The sequence below is a fragment of the Ips typographus genome, linkage group LG11 (assembly GCF_016097725.1).
Source record: "Ips typographus isolate SLU linkage group LG11, UJ_Ityp_2.0, whole genome shotgun sequence".
Lineage (NCBI taxonomy): Eukaryota > Metazoa > Arthropoda > Insecta > Coleoptera > Curculionidae > Ips > Ips typographus.
Genome location: NC_138432.1, coordinates 4,441,114 through 4,461,258, shown reverse-complemented (window position 1 = coordinate 4,461,258; position 20,145 = coordinate 4,441,114). Strand labels below are relative to the sequence as shown.

Here is a 20,145-nt window from a genome sequence, read left to right as displayed (position 1 = left end):
AGTGTAAATTTACCGTGAGCGGTTATTTACCCATGAGGTAAGAGGTACCTAAAGTAAAATTAGAAAAGTAAAATCCATGCCATCCGTGTGACAGCAAAGTTTACCAATTTTACCAGTAAATTTAGGAGTTTAACTGAAATTCTGTCTGTCAGGCTGTTTGGATTTGTTTTTTATTGTTTTAGAGATTTTGGTTTATCAATAATAAAGCAAATGAAGTAAAACTTTCCTCACAAAGTCGTTCTTTTTACCACCAAATGAGTAACAATCTTATAACTTTTTTATGGCGAATTTTGACAGTTTTGACATTACGGACAGATATCACGTGATTTTTAGAAGATAATTTAGCTAGGCGCCGTAAGGTCATCACTGTCAAAATAACTGTCATAAATCTTACCAACACGTTTTGTATCGAATGCTGCAAGAAAACTTTGTATCTTTTGAGAACAGTTTGTCAGTCAAGAACGAAATTGCTTGTCAAGCCCACTTGGAGTAAGAAAATGACAGTTTTAAGCACATTTTTGGAATCTTAATTAAATTACCAATCCAATAACCTGTAAAAACATTACATAAATTGATATAAACAGAGAGAAAAGTGGTTTCAAAGTTTGAACTGCCAGAAACACAGTTTGAAAAGACAGTCAGGGACAAAATCGCTCGTAAAACCCACTTGGCGTGGAAAAATGACAATTTTAAGCACATTTTTGGAATCTCCATTAAATTACCTATCCAATAACCTAAAAACACATTACAAAAATTGGTATAGTCAGGGAGAAAAGTGGTGTCAAAATTTGAACTGCCAGAAACACAGTTTGAAAAGACAGCCAGGGACAAAATTGCTCGTAAAACCCACTTGGAGTGGAAAAATTACAGTTTTAAGCACATTTTTGGAATCCTCATTAAATTCCCTATCCAAAAATAACATAAAAAAACACTACAAAATTTAGTACAGTGAGAAAAGCTGTGTCAAAGTTTGAACTGCCAGAAACACAATTTGAAAGGATAGTCAGGGACAAAATCGCCTGCAAAACCCACTTGTAGTGAGAAAATGACTGTTTTAAGCACATTTTTGGAATCTCCATTAAATTACCTATCCAATAACCTAAAAACACATTACAAAAATTGGTATAGTCAGGGAGAAAAGCGGTGCCAAAATTTGAACTGCCAGAAACACAGTTTGTAATTACAGTCAGGGACAAAATCGTCCGTAATACCCACTTGGAGTAAGAAAATTACTGTTTTAAGCACATTTCTGTAATCCTCATTAAATTTCCTATCCGATAACCTGAAAAAATAGTACAAAAATTGGTACAGTCAGGGAGAAAAGCGGTGTCAAAATTTGAACTTTTATTTGAACTGCCAGAAACACAGTATTTGTAATTTACCAGTAATTTACTGGAATTTACCGGTTAAATTTTCTTGGTAAGGTAACTTTATCTGTACTTTACCGGTAATTTACCCATTATTAGGTTTCAGTGACGTCAAAAATACGGTTAATGTTAATACTATAGGTGAGAGTCCCTGAAACAACTTTCAGTTTTTATTAGTTATGCAACCACGCATACGCGATTGAACTGATAGGTTGCCGAGAAGCATGCTGCATGCAATTTCTTATATACAGGGTGAGTCTACCGTAGAGTAAAATTTACTCTCATTTGTTTAGAAAAATACAACAAAAAAAAATAAATAGAAAAGTTTTAGAGAATATTAAGACGCATAGTTTAAAGTTTTGCAAAATGCAAGCGGAGAATGTTAAAAGGAGATGCAGAAATAATTAATAAATATGAAAATACCTTAACTGTCAATCTGTCCTGCATTTGCCTATTTGGTACACCCTGTTTACAGCACTTTACTAAAAAATATGAACAAGAACAAAGCATTCTGTAAAACTGTTTTGCCTTAATTGAAATCAATTCACGAAATACATCACAGATGTCACCGTTTACACTAGGAAAGTGCAATGTTGCCAGTAGCAGCATTGCATTATTTCTCATTCTCAAACGTTCCAGCTTTTGTAATGTGATCCTAATCCTACAGTGTATTTTATTTGCCCTATATGTAAAAAAATGCGGTTAATTGACAGTGGTTAACACAAAATTTACAGTAACGATCTAATTAAAATACAAACCAAACATTATCATTCTTGATATCATGCTTAACCTATAGGCCATTGCAAATTGGTGTAAATTTTTTTTCTTCCGGCCAACAAAGACAGATTGATTGCATTGTGGATGGGTAAAATTTTGAAGTAGAGCATACTTTTATTTATGGACGTGGCTGGATTCGAAAACTAGGCAACGTCGTAAAATCCGCTTGACATTTGCTCAAACCAGTTTTTTGTTGTCAGTTTGAAACACAAATGCGAGCAAGGATGTGCCAGTTTTTCTCAAAAATCTCTATAAACATCTGGCTCTGATACTTACAACATGACGATAATCGTATTTTTGATCGACACGTCCGCTTCGATGTTCCAAAGGTACTCGATTTGATTTTTTAATTCTGTTAGTGAGGTTATGTTGGTATACTTGTTTGGCAGTGGCTAACATCTAACCTCCGTGACTTTACCAATTGTTATTATGTACTTTTTTTTTAAATTTATAGAACTTTTATTGGGGGACGAACCACTTTGTTAGATGTAGCAAAATCTGCCGTGGAAACTTTCGTAAAAATTCGTCAGAGAAGTATTGACAGCAGAATTGATAGGTATATGCTGCTGACTTTCGAAGAAAGCCCCAATAATATCAAAGCAGGTAAGTTGCAAGAAAACTCTAGTTTTAAACAAGCAATTTCAGTAAAGTGAGTTTTTTTAGGATGGAAGGAAAACTTGGCCACATTTATGAACGAACTGAAAAACCTGCAATGTTACAGTATGACCACAATGGGAGTTGCAGTCAAACAAGCTTTCGATGTTTTAAATATAAACCGAATGACTTCAGGAATAGACACTTATGGGCAAGGAAGGTGTCCTTTCTACCTTGAGACTGCTGTTATTGTTTTAATCACTGATGGGGGCAAATTGACAACAGGTAAGTTGGTGAAACTATGTATTTATATTAAATTATGCTTAAATTTGCACTAAAAAAATTATAATTTTTAGTTAGTTATCGCAGTTTCTTTTAGGAACTTTTTACTTGACATTCACTACTTTATTTCAAGAGGTGGAGAAAAAAGGTTTTCTTTCAAATTGTATTTCTGGCAGTTCAAACTTAGACACCATTTTTCTCCCTCACTATACCAAATTTTGTAATGTTTTTTCATATTATTGGATAGGAAATTTAATGAGGATTCCAAAAATGTGCTTAAAAAAGTAATTTTCTCACTCCCAAGTGGGTTTTTACAGGGGATTTTGTCACTGACTGTCTATTCAAACTGTGTTTCTGGCAGTTCAAGCTTTGACCGTTTTTCTCCCTGACTGTTCCAAATTTTGTGGTGTTTTTCAAGTTGTTAGTTAGGAAATTAAAAGAGGATTCCAAAAATGTGCATAAAACAGTCATTTTCTCACTTAAAATGTGTTTGACAGGCGATTTTGTCTCTGACTGTCCTTTCAAATTGTGTTTTTGGCTGTTCAAACTTTGACACCGCTTTTCTCCCTGACTATACCAAATTTTGTAGTGTTTTGTTTTTTTAATACTTATGACAGTTATTCAGACAATTATCAGTAAATTACAAATGGTTTAAATAATAATAATATCTTCAGATTCGCGTTTTTCTTATCTCTAAAACCTATTATTTGTCATAATTTAAATATGAGGTAAAAAAAAAATGGATAAAAAGCTGAAAATGCTATGTCACGGAATTGAAAAGAGTCTTTAATTACGTCACAACTGATCGTGCCAGGCTCATTTTAACGTTTCATTTAAGCCTGTATTGAAAAAGCACGATTTAATAGCACATTGTATGGAATAAACTGTATTAAGTTTATATTTTGAACCTTTAATTTCACTATAGTAGACGACCCCATTACGTAAGAGGAAAAACTAGGCTAGACAAGTTAAATGCAAAATATTTAGTATGCTTTTCTGTTCTACACTTCACTATTTTGTGAGACACCTTGTTCTCGACAATACTGACTGTATATTAATGTGCGTAGTGAATGGTGTTCAAGAAGAGTTCAATCTGCCCATGAATTCACCGATCCCAGGTTCCGAAATGACGCGCGAACCATTCAGATGGGACCAAAGACTTTTCGCGCTGGTACTTAGACTGGCAGGTTGGTAAATACGTTTTGATTTATGTACACTTTTAAATAAAAACAAAAAAAAACAGGCACACCAGCTGTAGAAAGGGATACAGGTTTAGTGCCTAGTGACGTGAGTCCTATAGACGCTATGTGCGAAGTGACAGGTGGCCGCTCCTATTGCATCACGTCGCACCGAATGCTCAATCAGTGTATCGACAGTTTAGTGCAGAAGGTGCAAAACGGCGTGGTTATTAATTTTGAAAAAATAGGGCCCGATCCTCCACCTCTGCAGTACGACAAAGAAGAAGGGAAAGACGACGTTGATATGCTGGATAGTGACAGAAATATGCCGCAAACTACTTTATGGCACAGTTGTCGCAAAATGATTTACGTGCCGAAAACCAGCAAATCTTTTTGTGTTGGTGAGTATGTTTTTGTAGGATTTCTGTTGATGTAAGTGTACAGTAATCTAACGTATTTAAGGTCAGCTTAAGTTGAGTTCAGTACCAGACTTGTAAAAGTCTAAAGTAGAAAAAATTTTGAGAAGTTAGCTGACTTTTTAACTGTTCAATTAAGATATTTCAATGACTACGTTTAATTAAAAACAGGAAGGAAGTCGTTGAAGTTGCTTCCGTTTAGCATTTTTTGCCTTTCAAACTCAATGTCGGAAAATCGATTAATCCTCCTTTAGTAATCAGTGAAGTATTTTTCTTGCAACGTTTAAGCAGTGCTGTTCCAAATTGTCTTCACTGAATACTCCTTGTAATCTTCCCCGTTGGTTTTCTTCATATTTACGGCCCAATTTTCCATGCATTCTGCAATTTTTAACGTCGTAGTTTCGGGCATTGCACAAAATGCTAAATTGACGCCTTAAAGACTTTCTAGTGTTAACTGAATTGGTTGGTCGCTCTGAAATAATTAAATCTCGTATTTCTTCCTGTGATTTTGTACCAAATCGATCTAAACAATTATCTAAACTGATTTTGATTAATTTTTCACAAAACACACAAGGTGTGAAAGACAAAAACTATTTCAGTGCCATCTGTCGCCAAACTGGTTAAAACGTCTATATTGGATCATTAAACAAATAGTGTGCTTCTTTATCCAATTACTTTCCATTAAAATCACTGAATAAAAATATGACTTTGTTTTCAAAGTTTTATTTGGGTCACCTTGTATAACGCAGATTAAGCTTTTTAGCTTATCCTTTTCTTTTTGCACAAAAGATTTAAAGAAATGGTTAAATTAAAAACAAGAAAATTTAAAATAACCTCATTTTTGAAATTTTGCATTAAAATTTGTAAACGGCCCTTAATTTTAAGGTTATTTCGAAACATAAACAAATTTTTTGCGAGAAATGGCGTTAGATCGAATTTTTCATTTTTTAACTACACCTCAGTCACACCCGCAAAAACTGTAAACAAGATTATTTAGGTCATCAGAAAGAGGAAGAACATACCTTTTAATCCTCAAAAAAATTATTAAAATCGAGTGAATCAATTTAAAGAAACAGCCGCTCAAAAATCTCCATTCTTTTTGACGAGGAGTTTATTACGATATAGATGAGTTTTCTATGACAACAAAGAAATTTCCTTGCTATTATCGATGTCAATAACACTTTTGTCAGTAATAAACTGTCCTGATTGGATGAAAATTACTCGTTTCTATCAATTTGTCAAAAAAAAAACATAATTTTTGTATGGGAAAACTGCAAACAATTAGTTATAGTGCAACTTATAGAAAAAAATCTGTTTTTTTTAATGGTGTCAAATTGAATGCTGCACGAGAAAGGGCTCCAAAGAGAAAAAAGGTTTTCGTCAAAGTTGTAAGAAGTGAACGTAGCTTTTCCTTGCAAATATTTTCAAAGTCCCATTGTATTTGAAAGTTTGGAGATAAGCACTTTTTTAGTGATGTGTAAATTACCGGTAAAGTAAAAATTTGACCGGTAAATTTCCAGTAAAATTGAAATACTGGGTTTCTGGCAGTTCAAACTTTGACAACGCTTTTCTCCCTGACTGATCCAAATTTTGTAGTGTTTTTTCATCTTATTGGATAGGAAATTTAATGAGGATTCCAAAAATGTGCTTAAAAAAGTAATTTTCTCATTCCAAGTGGGTTTTTACAGGGGATTTTGTCACTGACTGTCTATTCAAACTGTGTTTCTGGCAGTTCAAGCTTTGACACCATTTTTGTCCCTGACTGTTCCAAATTTTGTAGTGTTTTTCAAGTTATTAGTTGGGAAATTTAATGAGGATTCCAAAAATTTGCTTAAAACAGGCATTTTCTCACTCCAAGTAGATTTTACAAGCAATTTTGTCCCTGACTGTCCTTTCAAATTGTATTTCTAGCAGTTCAAACTTAGACACCGCTTTTCTCCCTCACTATACCAAATTTTGTAATGTTTTTTTATGTTATTGGATAAGAAATTTAATGAGGATTCCAAAAATGTGCTTAAAAAAGTAATTTTCTCATTCAAAGTGGGTTTTTACAGGGGATTTTGTCACTGACTGTCTATTAAAACTGTGTTTTTGGCAGTTCAAGCTTTGACACCGTTTTTGTCCCTGACTGTTCCAAATTTTGTAGTGTTTTTCAAGTTATTAGTTGGGAAATTTAATGAGGATTCCAAAAATTTGCTTAAAACAGGCATTTTCTCACTCCAAGTAGATTTTACAAGCAATTTTGTCCCTGACTGTCTTTTCAAATTGTATTTCTAGCAGTTCAAACTTAGACACCGCTTTTCTCCCTCACTATACCACATTTCGTAATGTTTTTTCATGTTATTGGATAGGAAATTTAATGGGGATTCCAAAAATGTGCTTAAAATAGTAATTTTCTTACTCCAAGTGGGTTTTTACAGGGGATTTTGTCACTGACTGTCTATTCAAACTGTGTTTCTGGCAGTTCAAGCTTTGACACCGTTTTTGTCCCTGACTGTTCCAAATTTTGTAGTGTTTTTCAAGTTATTAGTTAGGAAATTTAATGAGGATTCCAAAAATATAATTAAAACAGTCATTTTCTCACTCTAAGTTGATTTTACAAGCGATTTACAAGATACCAAGGAAATTTCTTTGCTATTATCGATGTCAATAACACTTTTGTCAGTAATGAATGAGTGCATTTGTCAAAAAAAAAACATAATTTTTGTATGGGAAAACGTTCGACAGTTATAACAACTTTCAACTATAATGTTCTGAAATTGTACTGTACAAAGGTTTCTGGCCAATACCAGAGTCATTTTGGCCGGAAGTAACCGCCAGCGTCCTTCCACCCAGATCTGCTCATCCGAACGTAAAATTCACCTGCACAAATTCGGAACCTTTAGTGATTGAGAATCTACCATTCGACAAGTACGAGCTGGAACCTTCTCCTTTAACTCAGTATATTTTATCGCGTAAACAACCAAAAACATGTTGGCAGGTAAACTTTTGTATTAGTTCGTTTGGAAAACCAGTTTTATGGAGTGATTCTTAGGTGTTTGTAGCGAATAGTTACAAAAATACTGAAGTGGGTCACCCGTTTGGATATTTAAAGGCTAGCACCACTTTAAGTTGTGTCAATTTATTTGTGATGCCTTACAATTATCCAGTTTTATTACCGCTACTGGACGAGTTGTTTAAAGTAAGTGTTTGCCTTCAAAAAAAGCTGGTTTTAACTGTTTGTGTAATTGACAGGTACATAGGTGGAAACCGACTCAAGAATGGCGAACGGCATTTCAAAATTACACTAGAACACTCCCAGCGTATTACGCTGGACCTTTACGAAGAGCTTTAACTAGGATGGGTGAGTTAATTGATTTTTCTACTAATAGTTCAGACGAATTGAACTTTGTAAATTTTAAACAGGATAAGGACAATAATTAGAGATTGGTTGATTGAAATAGTATTACTGCTAATTCCAGCGAAACGTTGTACAAAAAAGTGTCTGAGAAAAATGGAAAAATGGGGAAAAAAACGATATTTTCTTGTACGTTAGTTTTTTTCCCATTTCCGCAAAAACAAGAAAAATATCTTAAAAACACTTTTTTTCAAATAAATTTCCTTCTTTAGAAAATTGTCGTACAGTACAGTACAAGCGATAGTTTCGGTTTAAAAACATACTCAAATTATGTAAAAACTCATTTTTAGTCTTTTGCAAATTTAATAATTAGTGTCAATTTAAACATTTTGTTTAAACAAGAATTGTAGACCTTACAAACAATATTTTCTTTTATAACTTTTATGGAATTTCCTTATACAGAGTGTCCCACCAGGAATTAGGAAAATATGTTTTATGTATCATAACCTATATCTATATTTAACTGTTTTCAAGATATTGACGTTTCAAAAATGACGTTTTCACACTTTGAACCGTCGAAGCTCTTAATCAGATAAAGATAGAACAAAATGGTTTACAAGTTCCTATCTTAACTGTTTGAGATCTATTACCCGGTAACATTTTTAAATTTTGACATATGTCAAACATTTATAAGAGCAAAAAAATTGACACCTGTCAAACTTTGCAGTATGACCTTGGCATACACCAGAAAAAGTAGCTCTAACTGCTTCTGCTTAGGAGCGATGACATTCCAAATTGTGAAAATGTAATTTTTTATACGTCAATATCTGGAAAACCGTTGCAGATAGGTATAATTACATGAAACTTACTTGAAATCATTAGCAGAATCTAAAAATATAATAATATACAGGGTGTTTCATTTAAAATATTGAAGTTGGTACCAACTTTAGGTAAATACGTTGTACGTGAAAAAATTTTAGATGTGGAGACCCTCAAAGCAAATACTAAACCCCGAAATTTTCAAAAAGTTGTCTTTTACAGTTTTCGAAATATCGACCGCGGTAGTTTCCAGTGGAACGCCCTGTATAACCTTAAAGTTTCTGCAGAAAATGCGAAAAATGAATTTTCTTCGTGTTTAATTTTTCATTATGGCACAAATCAATTTTTAATTAACACTCCGAGGGAGTTTTCCTTTTCTCTGGAAGTTGAAAGTTTGACAACGCTTTTCTTCCTGACTGTACCGACTATTTTACTGTTTTTTCAGGTTATTGGATATGAAATTTAATGGTGATTCTAAAAATGTACTTAAAAACATGATCCAGTAACTCCAAGTGGGTTTTACAGGCAATTTTGTCGCAGACTGTCCTTTTTTTCTGGCAGTTGAAAGTTTGACTACGCTTTTCTCTCGCGGTACCGAGGACAAAAATATGATGGGTCACAGAACTCTGTATGACAATTTTCTGAAGGAGGAAATTGATTTGAAAAAAATGTGTTTTGGACTTAAAAACATAAATGTCTCAAAAACGCGTTGATTTTTTTTTACGCAAAAATTTTGAGTTATTTGAGATAGTCAAGAATATACTTTTACCAAGTTTATGTTATCGTTAATGTACGATTATTTTTGCGGAAATGATAAATAAAAACCGAACAAACATGTAGAAATAGGTTTGTCGCATTTTTTCGGAAATTTTGAGGTTATAAGTGACTAGTAAATTTTTTCAATATCTACAACTTTCGTATCGAACACGTTTCTGTAGGACGTCAAGTTTTGCTCTGGAAAATGCAATAATACGATTTTAACCCCCATTTATCAATCAAACCCGTGCTCACTCCCTATCCGTTTTTTTTTGGGTTAAAACTATGTTAATTTATTTGGACTATAAGGAAAATCCTTATTTGGTTGTTAATATTTTAGGTACTCCGGTGGCTTTGGCCCAAACTCTTATCCCAGAAAATGCCGAGAACTGCCTCAGTTATTCTGTACAAAACTACCTGAAACGAGTTAAAAATCAAGCAAAAATCGAGCATGATAAGCTTTGTAGTGAAATTATACAGCGTCAATCAAACGTAAATTGAGCAACTTTATTATAGAATTTTTTTGTAAATTCATTCGATGCAGGTTCTTAGTTCAAAATCGCACTTTAATCAACCGGAGCAAATTCGAATGTTGCCTACTGTTACGCTTAAAAAGGAACTGATCAGTCATCCGCTACTACAAGACAAGTTCCAGAGTCAACGGGACCAATTGCTGGATCAAGGTTACTTATTTGTCAGCACTTTGGATAAGGAGAGACAGACTGTTAGCTTTAAGAATCCTTTTGATATACCCAGGAATCGATTAATACAACAGGTAAGCCTATTTTTCTTTCTTTAGGGCATTAATGGACAAATAATAGCTAATTATTGTGTTAGTCTGTGTACCTACATATACAGGTGTAGCCATAGGAAAACCGTGTAACTGGCAGAGAAACATTGACGATTGCATGCGCGAGAAATCAGAAAACCTAAAAAAAGTCCAAGTAGGCGGAAATTTTGCTACATTTTGGTAAAAAATCCTCATTGCACCTGTTATGGAAGCAAAGTTATGACCTGTCAAAGCAGATAGTGACTTTTTGAGCTTTCACTTGGTGTCACTTTAACGTTTCTCCGCCTGGCGTTGCCATCCCGAATTTTTCTGGTAAAACTATACAGGGTGGTTAAATAAACAATTGTTTTAGCTACATTTAAAAAAAAAAATCTACCCTGTAGCTGTCATGGAACCAAAGTTAGAGGCTGTCAAAGTATTGAAATTTACCTTGGTGTCACTTTGACGGGTCTCCTCCTGGCGCTATCACTACAAATTTGTATGGTAAAACTATACAGGGTGGTTAAATAAACAATGGTTCTGACTACAATCTGGTAAAAAAATCCACCATCAAAGTTATGACCCCACTTTATCCACAAAAATCACATTTTTATTTAAATTAGAATAAGTAGACTTATCGACGCCATTTCTGGTGTGACTTGATGAGAATTTAATGCGGAACATAAATTAATTAATATCCAAAATTCACTGAATTCACGTGATTTCTTCATCGGTTTCACAGAGCCAAACGAATATCTCTGTAACTAGTAGAGCTACCGACGTGATTATTGAGAATTTAATGCAAAATAAAATACTTAAAATTCACTGAGCTCACTTGAGTTATTCACTGGATTCAAGCAATCACATCTCTCTGAATTTGTCGACTAGATTACTTGCGAAATTCATTTTGTGACTAGAACATTTTTAATCATGAACTTCTGGCAACATTTCCCCGAAGTTTTCGTCTACTAGATATTTTATTAGGTTTTCTATCTTCCTATCTAAAATTCGTGTTGATCCTTGATTTTTGCAAATTTATTGCTTGGTATATTTAGTAAAGTGACAATTTGTCAAAACTTTAGAACCAATCGAAACCTTGTAAGTTTGAAATTGGCAACTTGTGTTTAATTGGTCAACATATTTATCATTTTTTAATACGCATACTGTAATTTCAAGTATTTAAATTGTGAATTTAGGTAGTGAGAATGAGGAACAATTTCCTACAACCGGACTGGATCTCGCAAGATTTGGACAGCGCCCATTCTTTCCCCATATCGCAGATGGGCAATTACCAAGAGTATCTCAAAAAACAAACGCCACAACTCAGGGAAATTGAATCGGCCCCCGTTAGACAACATATGTTCGGTAATCCGTTCAAAATTGATAAGAGAATGATGGTAAGTTTTAGTGTTAAGATCTACCATTGATCGATATATGTTTAGTTTGTTAGAGTTATGGTTTTGACAGTGGCGCTTCATGTGACAGCTGTCAAATTACGTCCTGACTTAACAGCCGTGTCACAACTGTCAAACTTTTACTTATAGGACAAATTAAGTGGCTTGATTTATATCCGGTCTAAGTTGTAGCAACAAATAATTGCAAATTGCACACTTTTTTAATTTGATTGACCATTTTGACAGGTGTGAAAGCCTTAGCAGTTGTTAAATTGCAAATTTTTAAGGGTCACATGATCAAAAAGTTTGATTGGTTGACAAACAAAAGTATTTAAAATAGGGTACTTGGATTCAAAACTGATATCATATAGAGAATGTTTATCTGTGAATGTTTAATTAGAAGTGAAGCTGACAACCGCGAAATATCAATGAAAAGCTTTCGAACTAATCTAAGACATGAGTGAATTTAAATCTGACGTCACCATTTATTGCAGGTGTACCTGCTTCTTGTAAAGGGAACTATAATTGGTTTTGTAATTTTACTTTTACTTGCTTTCCCAGTACCTAATTGATTTCTTCAAAAAGTAATATGCATCCAAATGCATATAACAGAGGGGTTGTTAAAATTTCTACTTTAATAATTCATTTTTGATTTAAAAATCGCGCGCCTAATCCGTATATTAGCTACTTGATGTATCAAATAAAAATGTTTCAAATAAGCTGCTTTATTCTTCTAGTAAATCTTGTTCCACTTTTGATATACACAACAAAGTTTTATTTATCTAATATATTTACAAGTTTATTAGCAGATGGCAATATCGACCCTAAGTTTTATATCGCACACTGATATTTTCGAAGAACAACTGAAGAAAAAACAAATTGACAAACAATATACTCGTACACGTCTTTTAGGTTGATGAGGCTGATATTGATCTGGTCGGATCACCATCTGGCACTAACAGAAACAATAAACGACCCATTTCCAACAACGATGTGGGTAGACTGCCTTTGAAACGAAAACCGGGACCTTTACCCAAAAACTTCAACATCCGTAGACCGAGCGGAAGTGAATCGCCTTTACCGAGTCCGCCAGTATCTCCCCAGCCTTCTCCAATTCCTTGGTAAATTTCCTGGCTTATTTCATAACTAATCAAATGAGAATGTTCTTTCACAAATTAATAATGGAAATTCTAGGTTAAGTACGATAGAAAAAGAGCTTCCACGATTTGAGGAACCTCCCAATGTGGTTATGAACGGCCTGGATAGTCCGGCACCAAGTGAACGGTCTCGTTCACCTTCCCCCACTTTGGAGCTTCCCTCTTTTGATGTCAGTTTTTCGAATACTTCCCTAATGCCCACAGGGACTTCAACAGTGAGGAACAATTTTAGTTACTCCACCGCAGGTTTGTTTTTCATCTATTTTTTTGTGGTAATAATTGAAAAAGCACGGGGAATAATGATAAAAGTCTATTTTTTAAAGCTTGTGATTAGAAATTTGAATTTTATCAATTATCAAGACAGGTCAATTATTTTCAACAGTTAATTTTATCATTATAGGTCCTAAACCAATTAATTTTAAATAATTTTATGAAAAAATAAGTAGGTTTCATCATTTGACACTCTAAAGCAAACAAAAATTAAATTCGTTCAATAATTAAGTGAATTTTATCTTTTTTAATGTCAAATTCATCTCGCCAAAAAGTAAGAAAGGTCGAATATCTCGTAAACGGTTAGTGTTGATTGTTCCACCCTGTCTAGTCTGGTAAGTAGTGCAGGGTGTCCCAGGAAGCAAATACCTTGATTTGTTAAGGAAAAAAGCAAAAAACAGCTGAAAAGTGGGACTGTCAGGGGGGGGGAAGTAAAGTTTGCTTATCCTGTATATGCATTTTTAAAGGGAAATTGACTGTTCAAAGTGCAGATTAATCGTTTTTGAGTCACTTTTATTCACACACTTTTTGATAAATCTTTGTTAGTTTGGGAAATATGAAGAAAAACACATTTTGAGGACCATTTACTCGTTAAAAATTTGACTGTGAATATCTCAGCCATTTTTAAGAATTACTACTGAGTTAAACTACTTAAAAAACACAGTTTTTCCTTCTCATTTCAGTGGTGTGCACCAAAATTAATTTAGTTGTATAGGATGGCCAAGAAAAGTAGAAATTTAGTTTGGTCACCCTGTATGCAATTTTAGCGAGAAATTAACCGTTTAAAGTGCAGATTCACCATTTTTGAGATGTTTTGAGTAACTTTTACTCTTATCCTTTTTACCGAATCTCTACTAGTTTGGTAGATATGGAAGAAAATACATTTTGAAGACCAGAAACTGCAATTACCCCTCAAAACTTTGACTGTGAATATCTCAACATTTTTTTTGGGTCACTACCGGGAAAGACCCTTCAAAAAATGCCTTTTTTTCTTTTTTTTCCAATGGTTCTCTCTGAAACTATTTTCGTTGTACAGGGTGACCAAAAAAAGTAGACATTTACTTGGGACACCCTGTATGAAATTTTAGCGTGAATTTAACAGTTTAAAGTGCAGATTCCCTTTCTTTGAGGTGTTTTGAATCACTTCTATTCTTACACATTTCAACATATTTTTGCTAGTTTGGGAGATATGGAGAAAATCACATTTTGAGAACCAAAAACTGCATTTACTCCTTAAAAATTTGACTGTAAATATCTCAGCCATTTTTAAGAATTACTACTGAGTTAAACTACTTAAAAAACACAGTTTTTCCTTCTCATTTCAGTGGTGTGCACCAAAATTAATTTAGTTGTATAGGGTGGCCAAGAAAAGTAGAAATTTAGTTCGGTCACCCTGTATGCAATTTTAGCGAGAAATCAACCGTTTAAAGTGCAGATTCACCTTTTTTGAGATGTTTTGAGTAACTTTTACTCTTACCCTTTTTACCGAATCTCTACTAGTTTGGTAGATATGGAAGAAAATACATTTTGAAGACCAGAAACTGCAATTATTTCTCAAAATTTTGACTGTGAATATCTCAGCATTTTTTGAGTCACTACCGGAAAAGACCCTTCAAAAAATGCCTTTTTTTCTTCTCTTTCCAATGGTTTTCTCTGAAACTATTTTCGTTGTACAGGGTGACCAAAAAAAGTAGACATTTAGTTGGGACACCCTATATGAAATTTTAGCGTGAATTTAACAGTTCAAAGTGCAGATTCCCTTTCTCTGAGATGTTTTGAATCACTTTTATTCCTACACATTTCAACGTATTTTTGCTAATTTGGGAAATACGGGGCAAAACTTATTTTGAGAACCAGAAACTGCATATTTACTCCTTAATAATTTGACTGTAAATATCTCCGCCATTTTTAAGAGTTACTACAGCGTAAAAACACTTAAAAATACAGTTTTTTCTCCTCATTTCAGTGGTGTGCACTAAAATTAATTTAGTTGTATAGGGTTGCCAACAAAAGTGGAAATTTAGTTGGGTCCCCCTGTATGCAATTTTTCGGTTCAAATCTCAGATTCGTTTTCTTTGAGGTATTTTAAGTCACTTGTTCTTACAACTTTTTTCATGTTTCTAGTCGTTTTGCCGCCAGAGGGCGTCAACATTAATAGGGTTATTAATGCAAATATGTACCTAATGAAAAATTTATTTACACTATTTTTGAAAAATTGTAAAATTTAGCAGGATGCACAATAATTGATGTAATATAATACTTCTACAAAAAAAGAATAATAAAATAATTAATTTTCTCTTATTGTTTAAAGTTTCCAGAATAGGATTGTACAATTCAGTTTGGTCTTTTCTTAATCCTGCTAGTGCTTCAATTGTAATAAATATTTCAGGAAACTCGCAACCAGAAACAGTAACCAATTCCCTAAACGAGTACTACAATTTGTCATCGATTGAAACCACCAACAAGGAGATATCGCAAATTTTGAAGGAAACCAACTACAACCATAACAACGAGACGTTTAACAACAGCGACAATTTCCAGGAAAAAGAAAAGGAACAACCCCCCATTAAGGTGGGTTTAATAGGAAAATAATGCAATTCGTCCGAACCCAATTAATGTTGCAGGTGGAAGTGAAAGAAGAAGTGAACAAACAAGAAATCGAGACGCAAAACTTTGAGGTCCGGAGGAATTTGAACCGTTTGGTTCGGAAACCGGGCAAAAATTTCCAAGAACTGTTCGACAGCATAAAAACGTTAAAAGGTGACGTCGACACTCAAGTGGACGTACTAAAACTGATTGTCAAGGAAAGTTTGAGGTTTAAAAGGCAACAGTTGGCCAAACTGCTCGAAGACCATATTCAGGCCATGCTGGGGATGGAGAATAAATGACCATGCAGGCTGTTTGTATGTATGCGGTAATTAATTTTATTTTGTACATAATTTTTTAAACAAAATGCGATTTATGTGTCTCTAGTGTTTTCAAAATAGGTTTTTTCTGTCTATTATCGGAATTTTGGTGAGAAAAGACGTTGCTCCAAAACTAAAAAAGAAACAAGCTAAGAAAAAAATCCATTTTATGATTTATGCATTACCATTTCACTTTACCTAAAACATGGAAAATATCCCAACTAACTAAAACCAGGAGTAGAATTTACACTAGTTTCACACACTGAGAACCCTGTATATGTCGCCAGGTAAGAAAGGGGGTCAAGACGAACATTTTGAGCTTTTTACGGTCGTTGTAATCCCAAAAATAACCGAGATACAGAATTGTGGAAATTTTGTTGCAATTTTCAAAAAAAATATCTCGAAAACTGTTTTACAGGATACCAAAAATGTTCACAATGACTCTTTGCACCCAGATGACTGTATTTACACCACTTCCACACAGTTATAACCGAGTAAACGCGATCACTACTTGTTTCAGGTTAAAAGTGGTTTTTATTTGCATTTTTGGACACCCGGTGTATATTGCAGCGTAAAAAATAGACTAAATTTAAGTCGGAAACACACAACCAAACGTTATAAATGCAAAAAATGTACTGATGAAGGTACAAAATGCATTCAATTAAAGTCAAACTGATTTCGTTACTTTTCAAGTATGTTTCGTTGTTTTGTACCTCTATGGGATTGAATTTGACAGTTTCCAAGTTTAGAACACAACAAAAGACAGAGCTGTAACCTGTAACTGACTGCCAAATGTCATATAACTGTCAAAATTCCATTCATAAAGCTATAAAATACCTTTGGCACTGGTTATACTGATTTTACTGGGTTTTAAGAGTGTTTTGTGGTTTTATAGTTTTATGGAGAAGATTTTGACGGTTGTCACATTTAAAAATAGACTAAAATTAAGTTGGAAAAACACATCCAAACGTTATAAATGCAAAAAATGTACAGATGAAGGTACAAAATGCATTGAATTAATTGTTTTATACCTCTATGGGATTGAATAATTGAAGCAGACGTTACCTTGAAACCATTTTTAGTTTTTTAGTCATTATTAACTGTTACGTCACTTCATTTTACTTTGATTTTCGCTATACAGGGTGCCTCTAAAAGGTCTAAATAAAAAATTAATAAATAGAATTATGACAGTTATTTTGAAAGTTATCACGTGACGTCTAGCTAAATAGTGTCCTACAATCACGTGACAACTGTCACTAACGTCAAAATTGTCAAACCATGCTCTAAAGTTGCAAAAATTAGGATTTACAAACGTTTTCTTGCAGTATTTGGTATAAAACGTGTTTCTGAGAATTATGACAGTATTTGATTAAAACGTGTGTTTCTGAGATTTATGACATTTATTTTGAAACTTATCACGTGACGTCTAGATAAATAGTGTCCTACAATCACGTGACAACTGTCACTAACGTCAAAACTGTCAAACCATGCTCTAAAGTTGCAAAAATCAGGGTCTAGAAACGTTTTATTGCAGTATTCGATATAATGAGATCGATTTTTGATATATGATCACGTGACTGCCTAGCTAAATTATCCACGTAAATAAACCACGTGATATCAGTCACTAATGACAAAACTTGAAAAACAATTATTAATCGGTAAGTACGGTTTTTTATAGCGAGAATCAATGATTAAAATTTTTGCCAACTATTAAAAGACTATTAAATGAATGAATTTGTTTTGATCTAGCGTTTTTTGACTGATTATTCTACTGCCATTAAATATTTAGACTTGGCAACACTGTATAATAGGTTCTATGTACAGGGTGATTGGTTGAATTTTGACCACCCCTATAACTACCTTAATTTTAATGTTTTTTCAGGAAAACTTTGACACCCTGTATCTTCGTTATTGTACATATTTTGAAAAAGCGCCAAACAAAAAAAACTTATTTTTTAAAGCCCTATTTGCAGGTGAAAAGAAAGCCCCAACTTTGGAATCACCCTGTATATGTATATCCAATATAGGTATTATGAAATTGAAACAGACAGATTGGTGGCATGTCTAAGGATATTCCAATACATCTAAAAACCTTGAAAAATCCAGAAATGTTGCAAAAGGTCTAACAATGTTTAAAAAAGCCTAGAAATGTTGCAAAAAATCTAGGAACTGCAGAATGTCTAAAAATGTTAAAAAGGCCTAGAAATTAAGAAAATCTAAAAATTGTTGCAAAAGGTCTAAAAACCTTGAAAAAAGCCTGGAATGTTGAATCATGTCTAAAAATACTGCAAAAGGTTTCCAAACTTCCAAAGACCCCTAGAAATGTTGAAAAAACTTTGCAAAATGTCCAAAAATATTGCAAATCGTCTAAAAACCTTCAATAAATACTGGGAATGTTGCAGAAGGTCTAAAAATCTTCAAAAAAGATTTAGAAATGTTGCAAAAATACTAAAAACATTCAGTCAGATATTCAAGACGTTTAGCGAAATATGTATTGCAAAAAGCCTATAAACTTAGCAAAATGACTAAAAATATTGTAAAAGATAAGATGTTTAAAAATAAGTGTTTGTATTAAGGTGTTATTGCACTGTAGGGTCTTCTTAAGAAGTTACAGGGCAAAAAGTAATAGGGTGCGTATTATGTTGTGGTGAGTAAGTAATACGACTTTTTTATAATATAATAATGCCTGATTGCACAAACTTATTTTTTGGCACCTTTTTATGATTAAAATGTAGCTCTAAAGGTCACGTGACCATTTTTACGATTGAAAATAATTTCTGAAAATCACCCGTGAAACAGAAAAAAAACATCAGAAATGTATAAGAAAATTTGCAAATAAAAGTGAACAAACATAAGCAATTAAAAAAAAATAAATAAATTATAAAACATACGTTTTATTCACTCTCTTCTTCCGGCACGGGTTCACCGAATCTGGCCACTTTAGCTTTGGTAGTTTCCAGTTCCATTTGCACCTTTTTCCTAATATAAAAAATAGGACAATCCCTGCTGGTACAGAGAATTTCTTCGTGCAACGATCCCTGGCACCGTTGACATTCTAGTTAATAGACAGTTTGTGTGAATTTTACGCTTAACTTTACATGTACAGGATGTCAAAATAAGCCGCACACGCGATTGTCTTATTGACTCAATTTTTGATGGTATAAGTGGTCGCCGTTTTTCAATTTTTGCTAAATTTACTGTTGCGCAAATAGCCATACAGTTTGATATTTAAATAATTGTTTTATAGAGTCAATTTTGGATGGTATAAAGTGGTCGCCCTTTTTCAATTTTTGCGGAATTTCCGAGAAACAACCCTGTGCACGACATATTGGGACACAAATTGGGTATAAATTACCTGTAAACAGTTCCGCAAATCTTCCTTCCAACATGCGATGATGGCTAAGTTCCTGCTGATATATCGCCGTCTCTTTCGGTTTGCAGTACGAACAAACCGCTTCGTTTTCGTACCCTTTCGGCAGAACCGACTTACAGCCGAGACAAGTTTCTTTCTTTTGCGTAAAAGCGGACAATGCTCCTACTTTTGATGTGACCATCGTCCGTGTTCGGGTGTGTTCGCCTCCTAATAAGTTATTAGTTATTTTGTAATTATTAGGAAAATGTGGAAAAAATATTCCTGGAGAATCGCTAGAAAACTATTTTAAAGTTCGTGAAATCTGATTAAGAAAGTTAAGGCTTAATTGGCATATTGCTGGTGTGAAAAACTTTGACTTAAATGTTCAAGAAAAGTGCTATACAGGGTAATACCTCAATATTTCAGATGCTGTGCACTTTATTAAAGAGAAGTAACTAATTATTGCTGCTTCTTTTCGACGTTTTGCCATTTAATTTAGACATCCTCAGGATGTTAAAATACTACTGAAAACCTATCAAAAATTACCAGAAGCCTCTAAAAAAGTCCTGAACCTTCTAAGATTTTTCCAAATTTACAAAAGCCTCTAGAATCATTTTGGAACTGCCAGAGTCCTCTAAACACTACGGAAAACTTATCAAAAATTACCAGAAGCCTCTAAAAAGAGCCTGAATCTTTTAAGAATTTTTCCAAGTTTCGAAAGGCCTCTAGAATCATTTTGGAACTGCCAGAACCCTCTAAACACTACTGAAA

At 33.7% G+C, this 20,145-nt stretch overlaps 2 protein-coding genes across 3 annotated transcripts in view; one reads left to right on the top strand and one right to left on the bottom strand.

Annotated features, from left to right (window-relative positions):
* The first annotated feature begins 2,334 nt into the window (after window positions 1-2,334).
* IntS6 (integrator complex subunit 6) lies at window positions 2,335-17,513 on the top strand. The gene is made up of 15 exons (XM_081990059.1): window positions 2,335-2,473; window positions 2,599-2,747; window positions 2,808-3,023; window positions 4,088-4,207; window positions 4,264-4,599; window positions 7,389-7,594; window positions 7,649-7,795; window positions 7,849-7,957; window positions 9,867-10,018; window positions 10,071-10,301; window positions 11,492-11,692; window positions 12,602-12,810; window positions 12,884-13,092; window positions 15,506-15,687; window positions 15,741-17,513. The coding sequence occupies exons 1-15, from the start codon at window positions 2,424-2,426 to the stop codon at window positions 16,002-16,004; spliced, it is 2,781 nt and encodes a 926-aa protein (XP_081846185.1). The 5' UTR covers window positions 2,335-2,423; the 3' UTR covers window positions 16,005-17,513.
* PolD1 (DNA polymerase delta 1, catalytic subunit) overlaps window positions 15,292-20,145 on the bottom strand; it is a 24,297-nt gene continuing 19,443 nt past the window's right edge. The window contains exons 16-18 of one of the 2 annotated variants that reach the window (XM_081990058.1): window positions 19,378-19,602; window positions 18,914-19,077; window positions 15,292-16,155 (exon numbers count right to left, since the gene is read on the bottom strand). In XM_081990058.1, the coding sequence (XP_081846184.1) occupies window positions 18,917-19,077; window positions 19,378-19,602 (386 nt within the window). In that variant the 3' untranslated portion in view covers window positions 15,292-16,155; window positions 18,914-18,916. Of the gene's footprint in view, window positions 16,156-18,835; window positions 19,078-19,377; window positions 19,603-20,145 lie in introns of those variants that run through there. The other variant, XM_081990057.1, reaches the window with a different exon arrangement.

What these genes read in the sequence shown, in the direction of transcription:
- IntS6 (XM_081990059.1), top strand. Translation starts at nt 2,424, where the DNA reads ATGACGATAATCGTATTTTTGATCGACACGTCCGCTTCGATGTTCCAA. An exon ending in TACTGGACGAGTTGTTTAAA is followed by an intron (nt 7,796 to 7,848) that starts GTAAGTGTTTGC and finishes TGTAATTGACAG; the next exon opens with GTACATAGGTGGAAACCGAC. An exon ending in AAATTGATAAGAGAATGATG is followed by an intron (nt 11,693 to 12,601) that starts GTAAGTTTTAGT and finishes CACGTCTTTTAG; the next exon opens with GTTGATGAGGCTGATATTGA.